Source organism: Mollisia scopiformis (assembly GCF_001500285.1).
Source record: "Mollisia scopiformis unplaced genomic scaffold LY89scaffold_24, whole genome shotgun sequence".
Taxonomy (NCBI): domain Eukaryota; kingdom Fungi; phylum Ascomycota; class Leotiomycetes; order Helotiales; family Mollisiaceae; genus Mollisia; species Mollisia scopiformis.
This window is the reverse complement of record NW_017263604.1, coordinates 789,942-808,184: the sequence shown is the minus strand read 5'-3', so window position 1 is coordinate 808,184 and position 18,243 is coordinate 789,942. Positions and strand designations below refer to the sequence as shown.

The following is an 18,243-nucleotide window of genomic DNA, read 5'->3' as shown; positions in this document are numbered from 1 at the left end:
CCCAAAGCTGCGGCCAGAATTACACTGGTCCGTGCATGAGCTCAGCGAGCCAACAAAAAACTGTGATATCAAGCTTCAGGCGGGCAAACCTAAGATTTAGCGATCAATGCCCCAAAATTCAGCGATCAATCGCTAATTTACAGCGTGCTTCATTTGAGAGAATTTTGGTGTTCCTTCGCTTAGTAAGCTTTTTGAGAAGTGTAATTCTAGCCGCAGCTTGGGGGATAACCAGGGCAGGGCCTAGAATAATTCGCTTAGGGGCTCTCACCATAGCCTAAAAAGGGTGTTTTGAAACTCAGCTTAGGGGGCACCAGGTTCCGAACGCTTAGCTATAATTTACTGGGTGCGTCGGGCCTAGAAAACGAAGTGTTTACTAGGTACAGCTTTAGCCGGGCAGGGTAGGACGGTGGTTTTTGGACTGTATGGGTTTATCGGAGCGAGACTGCCTTACCCTACTCAAAGTAGTCAGTCGATCAGTAGGTAACGAGTCAATGTGATGCAAGTTAAAGCTTCGTTCGCCGCTGGAGTCGAGTAAAATGTGAAAATTGACAACCAGATAAAATGAAGTTCCGGGAATATTAATGTAGCCAAGCACAAGTTACACGAAAATCACTTCACATCAAGCAGATTGACTGACTAATCGATGTATTCAAATTCTTCATTCATTCGCACACCTTCCTCCCCATTTCCTCCCCCCTCCAATCCCATCCAACCCCCCTCCTCTATCAACTCAATCAAACCAGAACCCCCCTCGTAATCCTCAACACAGTCCTCACATGCTCGAACCGCGTCCCCTCCTCCATCCCACTAGCCAGCAAATGCGCCGTCTTCACCGCGCTCTTGATCTGTCGCCCATTCAACTCTAACCTCGCTAGTTCATCTAGTTCCTGTTCGCTGAAAACAGTTTCCTGTCCCCCTGCTCGAGGTAATTTCGCAACAAAATTCACCCAGACCTGTCGACGGGCAGCGGCGTCGAGGGCGGGGTAGTGCAAGCGGATGTCGACGCGCGAGTCGAAGGCGAGGTCCATGGTTTCGATGCGGTTGGTGGTGAGGATCATGAGGCCTTTGAAGTATTCGAGGTGGCGGAGGAAGACTGTTGTCTGTTAGTTTGAAGATATTGAAGAGAGAAGGGAGAGGGAAAGGGAAGGGAGAAGGAAGAAAGGAAAAAGAAAGGGACAAAACAAACGTACTAGCAACCAACTCATTCCTCTCCAACTCCCCACTCCCCCTCTGCTCCAAAAAGATATCCGCCTCATCAATCAAAAGAACCGCCTTCCACATCGTCGCCATCTCCAAAATATCCCCCAGCTTCCCCTCCACGGCATCCGCCTGGGTGCCCAATTCGCCCGCACTCATCGTATACAGCGGGGCCCGCATCTCCTCCGCGACCGATTCCGCGGTTAGGGTCTTTCCGACGCCGGGAGGACCGTCGAGGAGCACGATCATGCCGCGTCCTTTGCCGATCACGAAGTCGTCGAAGTGGGTTGTGGAGCGGGAGTGCGATTTTGCGAGGGAGAGGAGGAGGGATTTTTCTTCGGTCGGGAGGACGAGGTTGCTGAAGAGGTCGAGGGTCCAGTGGACGGGGCGGAGGTTGGTTATGTTTAGGTGGACTGGGGGGTGTTAGCCATTGTAAAAGAAGAATAGGGGGGAGAAGGGGGGGGGGGGGAGGGGGGGGGGAGGAGAGGACATACCCCATTCTTTGCTCTTAAATGAATATCCCCTCACGAAAGGGACAGTGATCAAGAGATCCTCGTCAGATAGCTCAGCGAGCTCGGTGTCAGCGGGTCGTTGCTTCTTCTCGTAAATCGGGTTCCCGTCGTCGTCGTAGCGGCACGGAGGAGGAGGTGGTGGTGGACGGTGATGGTGGATCATCATTCTTGGTCCGCCTGGCGGGGGAAGAGGGGGTGGGGGCCCATGGTGCGGGATGAACATGGTGGTATCGACCATGGGGGGTGGTGCTGTGAGGGGGCGGAGGGCGAGGTTGTCGTGGCGGTTGAATTGGAAGTAGGCGAATGGGTCGACCATTACTCGGCCGTTGACCTGGTTTGTTAGCTGGTGCAATTTAAGGGGGATGATGGTTCCATACCTGTGTATCGTGGCCATCCCAGCTGTTGTCTTCTTTGAGGACTGCTCGTCCGGAGTATTCTTGGAAAGTAGCAGTTCTCAGGGCAGCGAATTGTCTTCCTCGCTCCACCAATCTGGTTACCATTCCTTTCTTGTCTTCATGTTGGTCCAGCGGAATGGCTTCCAACTCACTCAAAGCCATTGTTCCCTTGAACTCTTGGACTTTGATCTTAGTCGTGCCAAATCCGGTCATGGAGCCATTGTAGTCGATGTGCTTGGCACTCAATGCCCACCCGCGGTGTCCACCACCGTATTGCGTCTCGTCGTAAGGAAGACCTGACTCCAAGAGCATAACGGTATCTTGACCATGCATATCAGTGACTATATGCTCTCCCGGTTGGAAAATGGCCCAGATGTACTTATACTCGATGACATTGTTCTTGAGCAGATCAGCAACCGTCTTGTGCATTCCCTCAAACTCGACATGGAGGAGAGTGATGAGGAGCGTCAAATGCTCTCTAGTGGTATCAGTCGAGGCTTCATAGGCGTCAGTGAGCTCAGCCCAGCGGTGATAGAAAGCTGCGAATGGAGCTTCGACAGTCAAGTGCTCGAGACCAGTCGTGATTCCGGGATAGCCTTTCAAGACAACGTTGAGGACTTCCTTGATCAACTCGCTCTGGATAACCATAGAATGGAGTTTTAACTCTCGGCCGAAGTCACCATGACCCTCGGTCTGACGAGCGAGAATAGCGTAGCCGGACGTGTCGGTGGCAGCTTGAGTCGTGATCTTCTTTTGAGGCTCGGCTGACCATGTGATGCAGCATGGACAACTCGCTTTGCCTTTGTAGACATCTTTGATCTCAGGGATCGTGCCTGGCTCAACTAGGCTGGCCGCGATGGGTGGAGGAGGAGTCATATCGACGATGGTGGGAATGATGGTGACGATGCTGGGTGTCTCCTCAGCCTCACTATCTGAATTGTCCGAGTTGTCTTCGGCGTGGGGAAGCGATGGGACAGTCTTTGCCATTGATTGTAAGTTTTGGAGTCCAAGACAAGTAACTCTACCTCAACTTCTGCTGGAATAGAAGAGAGGAAGTCGTGTGCAGTGAAAATCTGGGAACTCCTCCCATATAACAGCTTCGAGGTCCATCCAGATTGCCAGCACTTCTCAACACAAGGCTGCTGCAGAGCGGGGCAATCAGCACTGAAGCCTACAGTAGCTCCGTGCAGCTTTCCCCAGCTCTGCATGGTTCTGAGTCCACGATATCATTTTAATTGGTGGTCGTTGGCCCCCAAACCAGTTGCGAACCAATGTTCACGGAATTTGCCTCACATTTCTGGTGTCTGCCTGCAGAGATTATGCAGCAGCGTCCGCCACCGTGTAGCGACTCATTGGCTCGACCGTCAGCTGATTGATGCAGACCAAGGCAGCGTTCTACACCGAGTTGGAATCGTGATGCTTAGTGATAGGCAGACCGTGGTGCGATAGGAGAGTGCTGTAGTATTGGCTGGATATGGTGAGCACTGAAGCCGGTTGGATTGCTGAAACAGCTTTGCATGAGTTCTGCGAGGCTTTCGAGGATGTTTTGTTTGCTTCTGGATGACTGGATGGTTGTACAGATGCAGCAAACATGGGATAAGGACGAAGGATCACTCGACAGAGGCAATATTGAGGCTGATATTGAGACGAGGTTGAATGTTGTGAGAGTTGAGATGTGATGAGAAAAGGGCAAATGGCGGAAGCGGGGTACTTTAGGAGACTTGTTTCAGTGGCTGCCTCTGTAAGCGAGCCCCTGAAGGATTCTTATTGCTTCTTCGCTTCGAGTTCAATAGCAGAACTTGCAAGCAGGGCTCGATATCAAAACCCAGTTGAAAGGAAACAGAGGAAACTCTAATATGCGTTATTCAGTGGGTAATATGAAAGCCTTGAGTCTAAGGATCTAGAAACAGCTAGAATACAGCCACATCTCGAATTGTAGGCTGAAGTCACATGATCAGAGTGCCAACGATGATCCTGAACTGCTCATTCTTTGCTGTAAAGGCGGGAATAGGAAGCCATAGAGCATCGAGGATTCTCTATGCAAAGCTTTAACTACCGATCGAGACCAATAATACCCAGCCGGGGAGTTCATTCCGGACAAGGTAGAAACTGCCCCGCAGTTAAGTGGTTGACGTAAAGCTTAGAAATCACTTCAACGATCATCACACCATGGTTTTATATCACCTTCCCATCCCATACAAATCAAAGAAAATTATCAATCAATGTGAAAGTCTTCTAAAGAATCTGAGTAACATCAAACCATGGCTCCCAACAAAAAAGTCTTCATCGTCGGCCCAGGCTTCATCGGCTGGAATATCATCGACCTCCTCGTCCCTGAAGGATACTCCATCGCCGGCCTAGTCCGCAGAAAAAAGCATGCCGATGGAATTTCTGCCTCTGGAGCAACTCCCGTTATGGGCGACCTAAACGACAAGGCCCTCATCTCATCTCAAGCTCAAGAAGCAGACATAATATTCCACACCGCAACAGCAGACCATCTACCCTCCGTCGAAGCAATCCTGGACGGCATCTCCGCCCGCGCCAAACAAGGCAAAGAAACAATCTTCATCCACACATCCGGCACTTCAGTCCTAGACGACAACGCGTTGGGTGCTTTCAAATCCACAAAGATCTACCACGACGACATCCCATCCGAACTCGACAGCGTAGCAGACGATGCTCCACATCGACAAATCGACCTAGCTATCGTGAAAACGAAGAGTTCGGAACTCTTAAAAAGCAAAGCGAAGATTAGTATCATGATCCCACCACTAATATATGGATTCAATCCCAAACATCAAAGACTCTCGATTCAGATCCCGACGTTGACGAGATGGGCTATCAAACATGGATATGCAGCGCATGTGGGGAAGGGTCTGGCTGTTGAGTCCAATATCCACGTTTTGGATCTCGCGAGGGCTTATGTTGTTCTTTTGCACGCGATGGAGAACGCTGGGTATCAGGATGGTTTGTTGGCTAATCCGTATTTCTTCTGTGAGACGACGGGTGATGGTGAACCTTCTTGGAAGGAGGTTGCGGAGGTGATTGGCGAGGCGTTGAAGAAAAATGGGAAGATTGAAGATGCGGTGCCAAAGGAGATGCCAGAGGAGCTTTATGGGGATCTGTTTGGGGAGTATACGGGAGCTGTGACGGGGTTGAATTCGAGGAGTAGGGCGAATAGGTTGAGAGCTCTGGGTTGGAAACCTGTTGAAAAGGATTGGAGGCGCAGCTATCTTGAGGACGAGCTGCCAGTCATTTTGAAAGAAGATCATTCGGGGTTTGGAGGGTATTCTGGGACTGTGGCGAGCTAGAGCAGAGGTGGGGAACGATCCTTTACCTTCCTAAAACCGATTTGAGATCTCCGTCGTACATATTCTCAACATCATGAATCAAGTTGCTTTTCTGTTGGACGTGAAGGTTATTGGTCAGTCAAAGCGCTTGCAAGCCATGTCCACCGCAATTGACAAGCGAGCCCCTGAGGTTCAGGGGTAGTTTGAAGTGGGCTTGTGTTTGCCGAATACCTCATTCGCCTCAGAGTATCGATTCTAATTAAGGAAACTTACTTACAAAGTGTGACAAGAAGTTCATATCCCCCTGATGTAGACCTTACTTTAGCACATACACGTCCCTCACAAGTAAGATTCAAACCTATGACCTAGTCATGTGACCATGTAAGCCTCGGCAGACCCCAGCACACCTTCTAGTTTCGCCGTTTCTGTTGCTTCACGGCAGCATCTTCTCATCTACAACACTTCATAACCATCATATCAATCACAAATCCACTGCTATCTTCATTAGATCCACCTCGTTATTAGTTGCCGAATGCGGAAAAGTGGGATATGACATGCTAGACGCATAAATGTCGAGATTGATAATCGAAGGAAACCTGCACTTCACGAGAAACCTGCCATCTCAACATCCAAATACCCCGAAGCTTTCGCATATACGATCACAATGTCCTCTTCAGAGCCTCCAAAGTTCCGCATCGCCATAGCAGGCGCCGGAATCGCCGGTCTCACAGCCGCCATAGCCCTCCGTAAACACCCACTCATCGACGTGCAACTCTACGAACAAGCCACAGAGCTCAAAGAGATCGGCGCCAGTATAGCACTCGGTCCCAATGGACTTCGAACTCTCGAACGTCTTGGTCTTCACAATGCCATTTCAGACGATGTCTGTTTCCGGGGTCCGTCGAATCTTCCGATGATTTATAGACATTGGAAGACGGGGGAGGTTATTGGGAATGATAAGCATGAGGATGTGGATGAGTATTTGCATAGGACGGCGAGGTATCATAGGAGTCATTTGCATGGGGCTTTGTTGGAGAATGTTCCGAGGGAGAGTATTCATTTGGGGAAGAGGGTTGAGGGGGTTGATGTGTTGAGGAATGGGGTGAATGTACGGTTTAAAGACGGGACGGAGGTGGGGACTGATATTCTGATTGGGGCAGATGGGCTACGATCAGTGAGAAACTTGACCTGCAATCTCTAAGTTTACTGATTAGGAACAGGCTGTACGACAATATTTCGTCCCCGACTTCAAATTGCTTTGGAGCGGTTGGACAGCGTATCGAACTTGCTTCGATGCATCCTTGACTGAATCAATACCCGATTTGCCCGAAGATTCAACTCACTGGTGGTGCCAAAAGACCTCATTCTTCTCCTCAAAGCTAGGAAAGAACTCATATACAGTAGTTGGAGGCATCCACACAGATCCGGATGATCCCAACGCACAGCTGAAATATGCAGAGTGGGACGAAAAAGCCAGCGTCCAAGCATTCCGAGACTTGTTTGCTGTAAGTACCCTGGCACTTCTCGAAAGAACCCGAAGCTCATCAAGACGCAGGACTGGAATCCAATAGTGAAAGCACTGACTGAAGTCACACCTTCAGTGCGACTATATCCAAACCTATCATGCGCCACCACCCTCGACTCTTGGATCTTCGACAATCGAGTGGTGCTCATCGGAGATGCTGCTCATGCACACGGTGGAGCTCACGCCACGGGAGGATCTCTCGCAATCGATGATGCTTACGCTCTTTCTCTCGCACTATTCTCCTCATTTCCGGTGAACTCTACGGAAACGCCATCACTAGATCAGATCACAGCGGCAATGAAATTGTACGAGAAGACTCGAAAGCCGCATGCGGAGAGATTGTTGAAGTTCGTCCACGCGAATAATGATGTTCGGCTAGAGAAGCTGAGAAGAGGGGTTGAGGAAAGTGACGGTGAATTGAGAGCTAGGGCTGCGAAGGGTTCGAATACTACTTGGTTGCATGAGCATGATGTTGTGAAGACTTTCCAACGTACGTTGAGATCACTCGAGACTAATGGAGGTGCTTCGGATGAGGCAAGACCCAGGTTGTGAACATCAATGTCTTGGGTGATTCAAAGCAACATCGTAGCATATGTTCCCACGTCAACAATAATTATTCTCTCTGAATTGAATTTCCACCTTGCAGAGGGATAGGTGCTTCCACGTGATTTGTGTCGACGACTGCACCAGACTGTAAATATAATTATAATTATATTTGAAAAGAAATGCAAATATAAATATCCTTAGTCGGCAAGCCGTATAAATAGCTCACTTTTGTTTCTTTAATATCAAATATTAAGAAAAACGAAGAAAAACCGTGACAACTTTCTTATATAATCAGATGTAGATCTTGGCTTAGCAATTTACCCTTGGAATCTCGACCACGCCTTGGCTGATCAACAATAAATTCTACTACTATACCCTTCGAAGCTCTAGTCTCCGCGTATTCCTACCGTTCCCCTTCCGTTCCAGTCGATCCTACTTATCCACATGGCGATCCGGGCGGGCGTCAGCCCCATCCGTGGCTCCGTCGCTAGAAAATTGAAGATTGATCTCAAAGCCGTTTTGGGGCAATTTCCTCCAAGTCTCCAATTAGGTAACCGTGCGATTTATCTAGCTGCTTGGTCTTTGACAACTTTCTCCACAAGGCAAACGGGACATGTAATTTTGATGCAGTACGAAGTAGAATTCGGAACGCGGGGTAACCTTACCCCTTGAACTTTGCCTTTTCGCCCACCACCCGTGTCAACCATTCGCCCTTACGGGAACCGATCAACCGAGGAGGTTCGATCGATTCAGTACTTCCAGACCCGAACCGTGTCCGCACTCTCGGGCTTCTTCGAGACAGGTGTGTGGGAATCTCTCCCATTATCCATGGGCCAGATAGAGCCGGCAGTTTTGCATGTGGTCATCGCTCTCAGCACCTATCATGAATTATTCGAAGAACGTTCCAAGTCATCTCCCCTTTCTCTCGTCCGTACAGCCAAATTCTCGTAATGTGGCTTGGTAGCTGGCGAGGCCGGTGCCGGGGAGAACAGCTTGTTCGGACTGCATGATCGCAGCGCGGAAGGGGAGTGGTGAGGGAGGCTGTGCCATAAGTTGCTTGACGGAGACGCCGCTGGCTGATTCGCCGAAGATGGTGACTTGGCTTGGATCACCGCCAAATTGAGCAATGTTGTCTTGGACCCACTGGAGGGCTAAGCGCTGATCGAGGAAACCGACGTTTTGTTGCCCTGTTGGGAGTTCGGGTGATGCTGAGAAGCCGAATATGTTCGTTCGGTAGTTGAATGTGACGACGACTACGTCTTGGAAACCAGAGAATGACGAGCCGTCGTAATTTAGCAGCGATCCGGTGCCAAATTGCAAATTGCCCTTAAGATTTTATCAGCAGAAAATTCGATGGGTAGATTAAGACGGGCTACATACACCGAATATGTAAAAGAGGACTGCCTTCTTGTTGGATGGAGAGGCATCTGTGGGGGCGAAGACGTTAAGATATAGACAATCCTCGCTCTCTGGTGGCGCTGGACCGCCGGGGTTGTTAAACACTTCTTCCAGAAATTCAGCCGTCGACTCGGGGTCTGAACGGAGTTAGCAGATACATATATTATGTAGTTTCGCAGATACTAACAAATGAATTGTTGAAGACATGCAGGAGGTAAAGCCGTTGCCTCCAACGGCGAGTTCCAAGCTGTCGGTGCGGCAGGAGGTGCGAAGCGACCGGTACCAGTCGGTGGTGCCGCAAAGGGAATGCCAAGGTAATTGTATACAGTAGTGGTTGATTGTGCTGCCGATATAATCGCCTTTGCAGTTCCAATCACCACTCCAGATGATATGGTGACGGTAGGATTTGCATTGTCCGCAACCGGAGCACAGTGAACCTTGGCAAGAAGTGTCACGGCCGAGAGAAGAAGGTATGCGTAACGCATCTTGAGCAGAGAAGATGATGCCAGAAGGAAGGAAATGGTGGGAGAATAGTGAAGAACGAACGCAGTGAGATTGATATGATAGATCAAGCTTCAGGGCGATGGTTTATATGTAAATATTTCCACCACCCATCCATCCCACGGTTGACGGAAATTGCTGAAAAGAAAAAGAGCCCGGACATTGAAAAGACACTACTGTACTTTACAAATATCAATAAAGCTCGTGCATTCTCGTGGAAGCCAGGGAAACTTCATCCCAACTCTGCTAACAAGTGTACGCCGTATTCGGGAGCCGTCCTACCCCGAGGTGCGGGGAAAGACTAATTTCATTGTGCAGGTCGCAGCTAACGAACTGTGGAGGAAGCCTCCTGTTGTTGTGGGTTCTGTAATTTGAGATGTTGAGAATATCTGCTTGGAGTGGGGAGGAGTGAAGTTCTGGAGAGGTTCATCCTTACTCGCTTAAACTTACTGGCCTGTCATCCGATATTACAGTAGCGCTGTAGATCGCCGTATACGCTTACCGAGGCGCGAGATCCGTACTGTAGATGGTAGCCCGTAGCGGACCGCCTTCAGCCCCTGGCCCATCGATCGTCTAGTGCTGGCGATCCTCGTAAACTTTTACCGAGGCGGCAGCAGAAACGAGGACCCTGCTTCAACGGATAAACCTTGGCCCCGTCACCGAGAAGACTTATTCATTGATCGGCCGGCAACTTCCACTGCTTCCCCATATCCGTATATGTAAAATTTCGAGTCTAATCATCCGACGTATTCGGGAGAGTCGGTTAGGCGTTGGTACCCTATCGGCATTGAATTTGATGGGACGAACACCGCTCCATGATTTGATCCAGGTTAGTATAGTTTGAGAGCTGCGGCTCCTCAATTGGAATGAACTCCTTTCCACGGACAGGCAAGCTAGCTGAAAGAGATGTAAATCTCTGTTTAGTGCAAGGAGAATTGGAACAGCTCCTGCCTGGTTTTTATTGCACCCCGCACCGATCGCGCTTTCCTTGGCGAAGTGAAGCAGATGTCGAATCGTCTAATGTAGCCCTTGCTTGAAATTACAGTCTAAAAGAAAGCCGAAAACGTGGGAGATTTGATAGATGAGATTCCCGTGTCAGCTGCAGCAGCTCCGAGCGCCGCATTGACATGTGGCTATCCGCCAGCTAATACGCTCCAGTTCGACATACTATTGGGATTCTCCTGTGTTATCCCCGCATACTCCCCGGCTTTTCTGAATAGTTTCGGTCTAATTATTATCGGCCTAATGTCTAGGTCTAGCCATTCTTGCTTGAGATTGCGGGGGAACTATGGCTTGTGGAGATATTCTTAATTTGATCCTATGACGGATCCAAAAAAGCCAAAGTAACTCCATGATTTCTTCTGGGCCGATGATTCGTATTTCTTGCCTCGGGGATTCTCTAAGTATGGTGTGGGGATTGTTAGAAAGACAGGTCAGAACATGTATAAAAGTGACATCTGCTGAGCAGATCTCTCAATGTCACTCATCCATATCAAAGATTCATCAAAGATCACAGTCTTCTTTCATTCCCGTCTTTCAGAACTTCGTTTCTCAGCACATCATATTCTTTCCCACAATGTATTTCTCAGGAGCAGCTATTTTTGCTGCCTTCAGCTTCGCAACTCAGGTTTTCGCTGCACCATCCACGACTTCAACACTGGCGAAGCGCAGTGACTTTGTCACAACACTCCAAACTACGATGAATAGCATGTCTTCCAGCATCAATAGCTCTGCAAACGCTTTGAGTACGGCTCAACGTTCAAATCCTATGATACACAATGCTAATTATTATTTCAGACGCCAGCGCCGCATCAAATGGCGGCAAGCCCACTCTGATGACCTCTTTCACTGTCCTCGGAGACATTGGGGGAACTCTCACAAACGGCTTGGGCAGCATTACCCAATTGATCGAAGATCCGATAATCGATTTCAGCATCGAGGAGATTCAGGTTCTGGTTGAGGTCCTAGACGTGTGGGCGGAAATCCTAGAAGTTGTGGAAGGCATTGTGGACGCTGTTGTGAATGCATTCTTTCCCGGTTAGTCGCAAATGGGGTGGAATAGTCTCCGGTAGGCTTTGCGGACTGACGAGTGTAATAGGTCTGGTGGATGAGTTTAAGCCTTTCATCCAGATATGGATCAACGTAGTTGATGCTTTCACAAACCCTTTCCTGGATTTCTACTCCGAGTAAGAATGACTATTTCTTTGCTTTGCATGTCTCATTTCCAAGCACACTCAATGATTTCCCTGCTACACTTTCATTCCAATCTCGGCAATACCCACAGAGCAGCATTCTCCCAGTTTACTCTCTTAGGACCGTCCATTGGCAAATTGCTAACTTCCCGAATCTTAGACTTGTCGGCACATTGACCGGATCTCCCGAGCTCGCTGCAGAGATCAACGACTACATCGCAGTAATCGAGAAGATTCGTGATGACTTCCTCCTTTCTTTTTAACCGCCAGATCAATACCGCTCACCGGGGAGAGCAAAGTTGATGACGAACTTTAGGGGATCGTGGGGAATGTAATATATATTCGTGGATAGACGAATTTGAAAAATATTCATGGGCATTTACTTGTTGATAGGTTTTATTTCAGGCTAATGGTTTTGTTTTTCTTTTCCGTTGGTTGAAGTAGAACCTTTCTCAAGCATGAAAAGCTGCAGTTGCTTTCTATTCAAGGCCTTGCTCGGGATTTCATATTTTGTACTTATTTAAATGTATATTTCCTCAACATAGGAGCTCTCAATAGAGGACGCACTCAGTCCAGTATAGTAACGAAGCTGTTTATGTTGACTCCCGATTCTTAGTGAAAGTCTCAACAGCTCTTCTCAATAGTAATCAGCAATCCTTATTTCATCGTCTATGTAGCAGACACCAGAGCGACCCCGGTGTCTACAAGTCTAGTTTACTTCGGCAAGAATCTTTCATTGGATGATGATTTAGACAATCCTTACTTCAGCCTCAATCTCAGCAGCTTCCCGTGAGCAGTGAGCTTGGCTTCAAGTCGTTCTAAAGTCTTGACGAGAGTGATAGATAATATGACGTTGAAAATATGGTGGGCACTTTTCATAAGCAGAATATTGTTAAAGCTTTCCAAAACCGGTTAAAATCACTTGAGCATGATGGAGGTGTTTTGAATAAGGTAAAGACTAGGCTTTTAGCAAGGTTTGTTGTGTGTCAGAGTAAGACAAAATCATAAACACTTGTTTGCTAGGGTTTCTCTTTGAGCGGAATCCGCGCGAAATCTAGCAAAAATATAATTTCCATAATGTTAGCGGGATATCAAGAGTACTAGTTGTTCTATCTACAACTTATGAACTGCCTCTAAGCCTGTTTATCGTACTTCGTCGCCCGCGCCTACCTGATCACAACCTTTTTGGTCTGTTTTCCCTCTGATTCCAGAATGATGCAATATACGCTGGGGTAGACAATATACGCTGGAGTAGAAAATATACGCTGGAAGAGGTGTTTCATTCTCTTCCAATTCCACGAGGGCTTCTGCAATATCACTATGTATGTGAAAAGAGGGAAAATCTTCAATCTGTATCCAGGCCACTCTTTCGCTCTTATCTCTTGGTTGGCATATAAATATCTGACGCCATGATGGAATTTGGAGTGGTTGTTCATCTTGTGATAAGCCCCGTTGCTTGAAGATTAGACGTATCATGGCGATCCTGCTGGGGCTAATCATCAGAGGCATGGGAGGCATGAAGTCGTCAGGACCATGGAGTTGTATGTGACTTATAGCATGCAAGCTTGCCCCGCGTCCCAATAAAAGTTTCACCATTGGCAAGTGATTGCTCTTGATCGCGAGAATTAAAGGACTGTCACCAGCCTTTGACTTGGCTTCAACATCCGCTCCTAGGTCGAGTATGAAGCTGGCGACACCGACAGCACCTGTAGCAGCAGCAATGTGTAGAGGTGGTGTTTGCACAAATTGAAACTTGGTATCGCCCCCACACAGGTTGGGTTCGATCTGGGACATGAGCTTTAAACATTGCAATGTACGAGGAGAGTCGTCTTTGCCGATGGATCTTGTGTAGAGCTCTTGTAATCTTCCTAGCGGTTGCAGCAGATTTTCGTTTCGATGTTTTTGTAACAGCTCGACTGCTTCCGAACTTTGTGTTACAAGCATCTCTCCAAAAATTGTGGATGATCTGCCACCAATATGTGTCGTGGCGTTTTGGAATGCACCTGCTTTTAAAAGGCATTTTGCGGTCTCGAACTTGCCCGCTTTCAGAGCTTGGTAGAGCCAAGGCTGAGTTTTGTTGAAGTTGACGTTGATACCGGCTCCAATTAACAATTGCATAACACCGAGATGCCCTTTCGTCGCCGCTATGTCCCCTGCAGTTCTACCTGTCGAGTCTCTACCATAGAGGTCCACCTTGGCTGATATCATTTCCTGAACAGAAGTCTCATCTGCTTCACTGACTGCAACGAGAAGCTTGAGCACTGCTTCCTCGGACTGAGCTGTTGTCCCCTCATTTGAGGAGATTTGGTAGTAGTGGCGTACAGACTTCTTCGAAGCGGGATCGGCAATATTCTCGTGACGAGTTCGCATATGTTTGAGAAGATAATCCCTCCGCGGTGTTCCCTTGAATTTGCAGAAGAACTTGGAGATCTCAGACTGATGAGTCACTCGGTGGCGGTCGCGGTCGGTTTTCAAGCCGAAGGACTTATCGCAAAGAGAGCATTTATACGGCCGTTCATGCGTTTTCCGATGGCGGCTATTACTTCTTTGTAAGTTGCGGTACTGTAATCGGTCGAATTGCTTACTTGTAGTCCGTACATCTCATAAAAGCTCTCCCACATCCGTTGTAATTACAGCTAATACGGATTTCTTCTTTTTCGTTATCCATGATATATCATTTGTTCCATAGTTTGACTGTGGATATAAGCTTCAGAACCAGAAAGGAATGGTCCAAAGTCATAAAAAATTACGATAAAAAGAATGTTGAAGGGCGAATGTGCCAGCCTCGTAGGGCGCTGTAGGGCGAATCTAAGCCTCAGCGGCTAAGGCTCAGCCGCAGCAAAGTGATGTGCGATCAGCGCCCTCGCAAGAATTTTCATGATGCTGCGTTGTCCTCAATCTCCTCTGCAGTCCATCAGCACCTTCACCTTCATTAATAGTACAACCAAGCGTTCTGACTCTCAAGACGGCTCGCAGACTGTTATATTGACACGACGGAACATTGCGATTCGAAGTTTAACTCTGGACAAACGAAGCCAGCAGACCTCTCTCTCGACCGCGACCTTGCTCTCAAGCTTCGGACACCCAAGAGACTATCTGCAAGGATGGATATCGCAGACAGCAACATAAGTACACGGAAGAATGGCTGTAATGCCTGGGATGATGAATTTCAAGCTCAAGAAACAGAACGGCCTGGTGCAGAAATGAACAGGTAATTTTTTTTACACGTGAGTTGATATGCCTACTTTTCAGCAAGCAACCAAATTTTGTGTGGTCGCAAGAAAGCTCGGACAACTTGGTTGCTGCGCAAGCAAACGCCAACACCCTTCCCTCGCTACCAAATACTCGCGCACCTCCTTGCGCAACAACCTTCGACTCATCCATTAATCATCTTTTGACTCGACCTCTACCGGAGATAGAGATTTCAGACAGAAACATCATACTCGCTGAGCTCTCTAGCCTACAATCACGATGCGCTACACTTCAACGTCTTGTCGCAGGAGCATCGTCCCCTGTAAAGCAGTGCCAATGCGGTCATGGTGCACACCAATGTTGCGTGGCTACTGGCACTCTAGCACCTACTCTGCCGAATCTTTCCGACGATGATAATGGCTCCAATTTGATTGCAAGCCGACTTTATCTGCCAGGAGAAGAGCTTGACACTGGTGATGATGGCGGTGCACCCGATTTGTTCTCCCGGGGCTATAGCAGACTTGTCCCCTCGTCTTTTGATGTCGTCTCGACCGAGAGTGCTTTTCAGACTGAAGACTTGGTGCAACAGGACTACAATCTATTCAATGCTAGTATCTATAATACTATGGAAGCTGACTTTCAGGACTTGTTCGATTTCTCTGCAGCCTCGATTCAATCCCCTCAACAGGTCGATGGCGCATCGGCTCTCAATACTACTACCACCTTTGCAGGCGGTGCCCACAACGCCGCTACAATCTCCAATATATCTGCAACACAACCTGCCAATGCAGTAGTCTCACGAGTATCGAACAACAATCAACGTCCCTACAATTGTCCACATCCACAATGTACGTTGGCGTTCCGCCGCCGTGGCGATAGAGACCACCATGCCCTCTCTCACAATCCCAATGCCCCTCGATTCTCTTGCACATACCCTGGTTGTTCTCGAGTTGGCAGACGTGGCTTCTTGAGAAGAGATAAATTGGCACAGCACCAGGCTCATATGAACCATTAAATGTTGGTTGGTTTGTGTTGAAGGCATCTTCGGCCTAGGGATAGCATCGGATCTTCGTGACTTTGTCTTCATTCCTTTTGTTTCCTTCCTTTGATGTCCTCTACGCAACTTAAGGTTTACCTCTGTCTTTACTCGCCTATTCCTGTTTCTTTTGCCAATCCGTTGCGAAATTTATCTTTTCCTTAGTATGCTATCTTCTTGAAACAGTTCCGATTATACTGGCCTGGAAATCGATTGTCACGGGGAATATTTGCTTGCACATGCTGTAACTTAGCTCAAAATTTCAAAGGATCCATCTCGAAATCTATCATTTGTCTGGACTCTGGTGTGAATGAAGATACCAAGCTCCCTTTTTGCCTCGCTTACTAAAATAGCGGAGCTACTGCGCTCGTCACTCATGGTTTAAACTGGTAAACTGCTCGCTATCAGCAACTGTCACTGAGCGGCACCCTGAGATCTTAGATACTCCAAAGGCTACCGGGGGAGATGGAAGCTTTGCGGGTCAACAAACCATTTGGGAGCCAATCACGTGAGCTCAAATTGAGCCCGTTTTCACTATTTTACCATCACCAAGCGCTTGAGGTGGTTCCATATCCTTCAGCAATGAATTAAAAAACGGCGGAGAGTAGTCATAATAGTTCAGCTCAGACCATATGTTCTACAACAGTCTGGCGCAGTGCTTTCCGTGTTTCAACCACTCTTACAAGTATGGTCAGCAAACAAGAGACAGCGGTGTAAATGATCATCAAGTGAAGGGCTGATGCCACTGTAATTCATAGAGCAAAGGTCTTCATGACATTCTTTCCAGCTTCTTTCTGATGAGTTGTCTCATATAGCGTTGAACATAGATTTTGATCCTCCGAAACTCCGCTAAGACCACTTCATAACTCTTCCACATACATACTGCTAGATTCATCTAAGACCCTATCTAACATTTGATTCCCTGTACAGTATGCTCAATAAGATGGCTTGCAATAATTTGCTCGAAGATCCAGGGGCATGGAAGCCAAGTCGCCGGGGGATATCTTAGCTCCTGCATCGAGGAGAGATTTGACAACTTCGTTATTGACAAGGTCGTGGTTGGGAACCGAGATGTAGTAAAATCGACGGAGAGTATAGGATAAGGGTGTACTACGGAATCTGGCTTTAGCGTTGATATCGAAACCGCCTTCAAGAAGTAAGTTGATCAATTGCGGGCGCCTGAGTACCACTAAATGCAACAGTGTAACCCCGGGATCCCCAAAGCGGCGGTTGATGTTGTCTGGACGAAATACAACAGGTAGGACCGCGTCGACATCCTCGGTTATGAGCAGAGCCAAAGGGTTCTCCTGGTGCATCTTTGTGCAGTATTGGATAAGCATACGCATAACAAATACTCTTCCACTCAAAGCGGCGCGGACTATACACGATTCAATACCGATTAAGTCCAAGGTGCCATGCCTTTCAAGAGTGTCAAGCATTAACTGCAAGATTTCAGCATTACCGCATCGAATGGCTTCAGCCAAGGATCGTTGAAGGATTAGTGGCTCCTTGATCGCATCAAGTATCATTCGCACGATCTCGACACTGCCACTTCGGATGGCTGCTTCAACCGAACCTAAATAATTTGGTGGCTCCTTAGTTGCATCAAGTATCATTCGCACGATTTCTGCACTACCACGCAGGATGGCTTGATCCAAAGGCTGTTCAAGGTCTAGTGGCTCCTTGGCTCGAATTTCACCATCGAGTATCGCTTTGACCATCTTAACACTGTGTTTTCCGATGGCTTCGGATAGAAATGAGCGGCGGTAGTACCAGTAATCTTCCTCTTCCATGAGTATCTCTAAGATTCTTGTCTGGCCTTTGTCGACGGCAATCGAAATGGCGGATAGCGCTTCCCTACTCTTGAGAGCAAGACTTTTCCCTTCCAAAATCAGCTCTCTGACTCTCTCTTCCTCTCCCACCGATACAGCTTCCAATAGCTCTAGATTTCGTGCATGTGCATTGGCCTCCAAGAATTGGGTTGTATCTTGAGCTTCATTTGGATCTTTTATTTCGGCGGTTTGTCGGGCTGCTGAGTTATGTTTCTTCTTGATATGCTGCTTCAGATTGTCTTTTCGAGCCATTCCTCTGGAATTGCATCCTGGGAACGGGCATTTGTACTTGATTTGAACTTGTTGATGGGTAGGCCTGTGTCGATCCAGATCACTCTTGAGGCCGAATTTAGATGGACAGAGGAGGCATGAAAAGAGTTTTTCGTGCTTTTTTGTATGCCGACTACTCATAGATCAGTCGGTAAGCGTGTGACAAAGCGCAAGGACTGTACTTGTAGTCTGTACGTGTATAGAATGTTTTCCGACATTGTTGACAAAGAAATGACAAGTAGTTCTGGTCCATTTTTGCGAAAAGATAATTGAGTGCCGAAGAATCGTAACAGTTTGATTGTTCGTGGTTGTGGACCATCTACTCTCAGCCGCAGAAAAAAGCTGTCGGAATTGATC

General features: G+C 47.9%; 8 protein-coding genes across 8 annotated transcripts; 4 read left to right on the top strand and 4 right to left on the bottom strand.

The window, feature by feature from the left end:
• Positions 1-734: 734 nt before the first annotated feature.
• LY89DRAFT_739508 (P-loop containing nucleoside triphosphate hydrolase protein) lies at positions 735-3,091 on the bottom strand (the record flags this gene model as incomplete). The annotated part of the gene is made up of 4 exons (XM_018220469.1): positions 735-1,093; positions 1,191-1,610; positions 1,692-2,040; positions 2,087-3,091. 4 exons carry the CDS (start codon positions 3,089-3,091, stop codon positions 735-737), a joined length of 2,133 nt encoding a protein of 710 aa, XP_018065667.1.
• Positions 3,092-4,285: 1,194 nt separating this feature from the next.
• On the top strand, positions 4,286-5,726 carry LY89DRAFT_689189 (NAD(P)-binding protein). Its single transcript, XM_018215859.1, has one exon. The coding sequence runs from the start codon at positions 4,366-4,368 to the stop codon at positions 5,413-5,415; it is 1,050 nt and encodes a 349-aa protein (XP_018065666.1). The 5' UTR covers positions 4,286-4,365; the 3' UTR covers positions 5,416-5,726.
• A 116-nt stretch (positions 5,727-5,842) lies between these two features.
• On the top strand, positions 5,843-7,609 carry LY89DRAFT_655098 (FAD/NAD(P)-binding domain-containing protein). The gene is made up of 3 exons (XM_018212329.1): positions 5,843-6,568; positions 6,615-6,899; positions 6,950-7,609. Exons 1-3 carry the CDS (start codon positions 6,059-6,061, stop codon positions 7,469-7,471), a joined length of 1,317 nt encoding a protein of 438 aa, XP_018065665.1. The 5' UTR covers positions 5,843-6,058; the 3' UTR covers positions 7,472-7,609.
• Positions 7,610-8,255: 646 nt separating this feature from the next.
• LY89DRAFT_242251 (alpha/beta-hydrolase) lies at positions 8,256-9,479 on the bottom strand. The gene is made up of 3 exons (XM_018206119.1): positions 9,051-9,479; positions 8,846-9,000; positions 8,256-8,791 (listed from the first exon to the last, which is right to left on the bottom strand). The coding sequence occupies exons 1-3, from the start codon at positions 9,346-9,348 to the stop codon at positions 8,375-8,377; spliced, it is 870 nt and encodes a 289-aa protein (XP_018065664.1). The 5' UTR covers positions 9,349-9,479; the 3' UTR covers positions 8,256-8,374.
• Positions 9,480-10,397: 918 nt separating this feature from the next.
• Positions 10,398-11,819, top strand: LY89DRAFT_759226 (uncharacterized protein; the record flags this gene model as incomplete). The annotated part of the gene is made up of 4 exons (XM_018221458.1): positions 10,398-11,109; positions 11,162-11,401; positions 11,463-11,550; positions 11,717-11,819. Exons 1-4 carry the CDS (start codon positions 10,716-10,718, stop codon positions 11,817-11,819), a joined length of 825 nt encoding a protein of 274 aa, XP_018065663.1. The 5' UTR covers positions 10,398-10,715.
• An 880-nt stretch (positions 11,820-12,699) lies between these two features.
• On the bottom strand, positions 12,700-13,926 carry LY89DRAFT_674638 (ankyrin; the record flags this gene model as incomplete). The annotated part of the gene is made up of 1 exon (XM_018213453.1): positions 12,700-13,926. One exon carries the CDS (start codon positions 13,924-13,926, stop codon positions 12,700-12,702), a length of 1,227 nt encoding a protein of 408 aa, XP_018065662.1.
• A 734-nt stretch (positions 13,927-14,660) lies between these two features.
• LY89DRAFT_674637 (uncharacterized protein) lies at positions 14,661-15,763 on the top strand (the record flags this gene model as incomplete). Its single annotated transcript, XM_018213452.1, has 2 exons — positions 14,661-14,767; positions 14,809-15,763. 2 exons carry the CDS (start codon positions 14,661-14,663, stop codon positions 15,761-15,763), a joined length of 1,062 nt encoding a protein of 353 aa, XP_018065661.1.
• Positions 15,764-16,518: 755 nt separating this feature from the next.
• Positions 16,519-18,204, bottom strand: LY89DRAFT_689184 (ankyrin). Its single transcript, XM_018215858.1, has one exon. The coding sequence runs from the start codon at positions 18,025-18,027 to the stop codon at positions 16,720-16,722; it is 1,308 nt and encodes a 435-aa protein (XP_018065660.1). The 5' UTR covers positions 18,028-18,204; the 3' UTR covers positions 16,519-16,719.
• Positions 18,205-18,243: the final 39 nt, after the last annotated feature.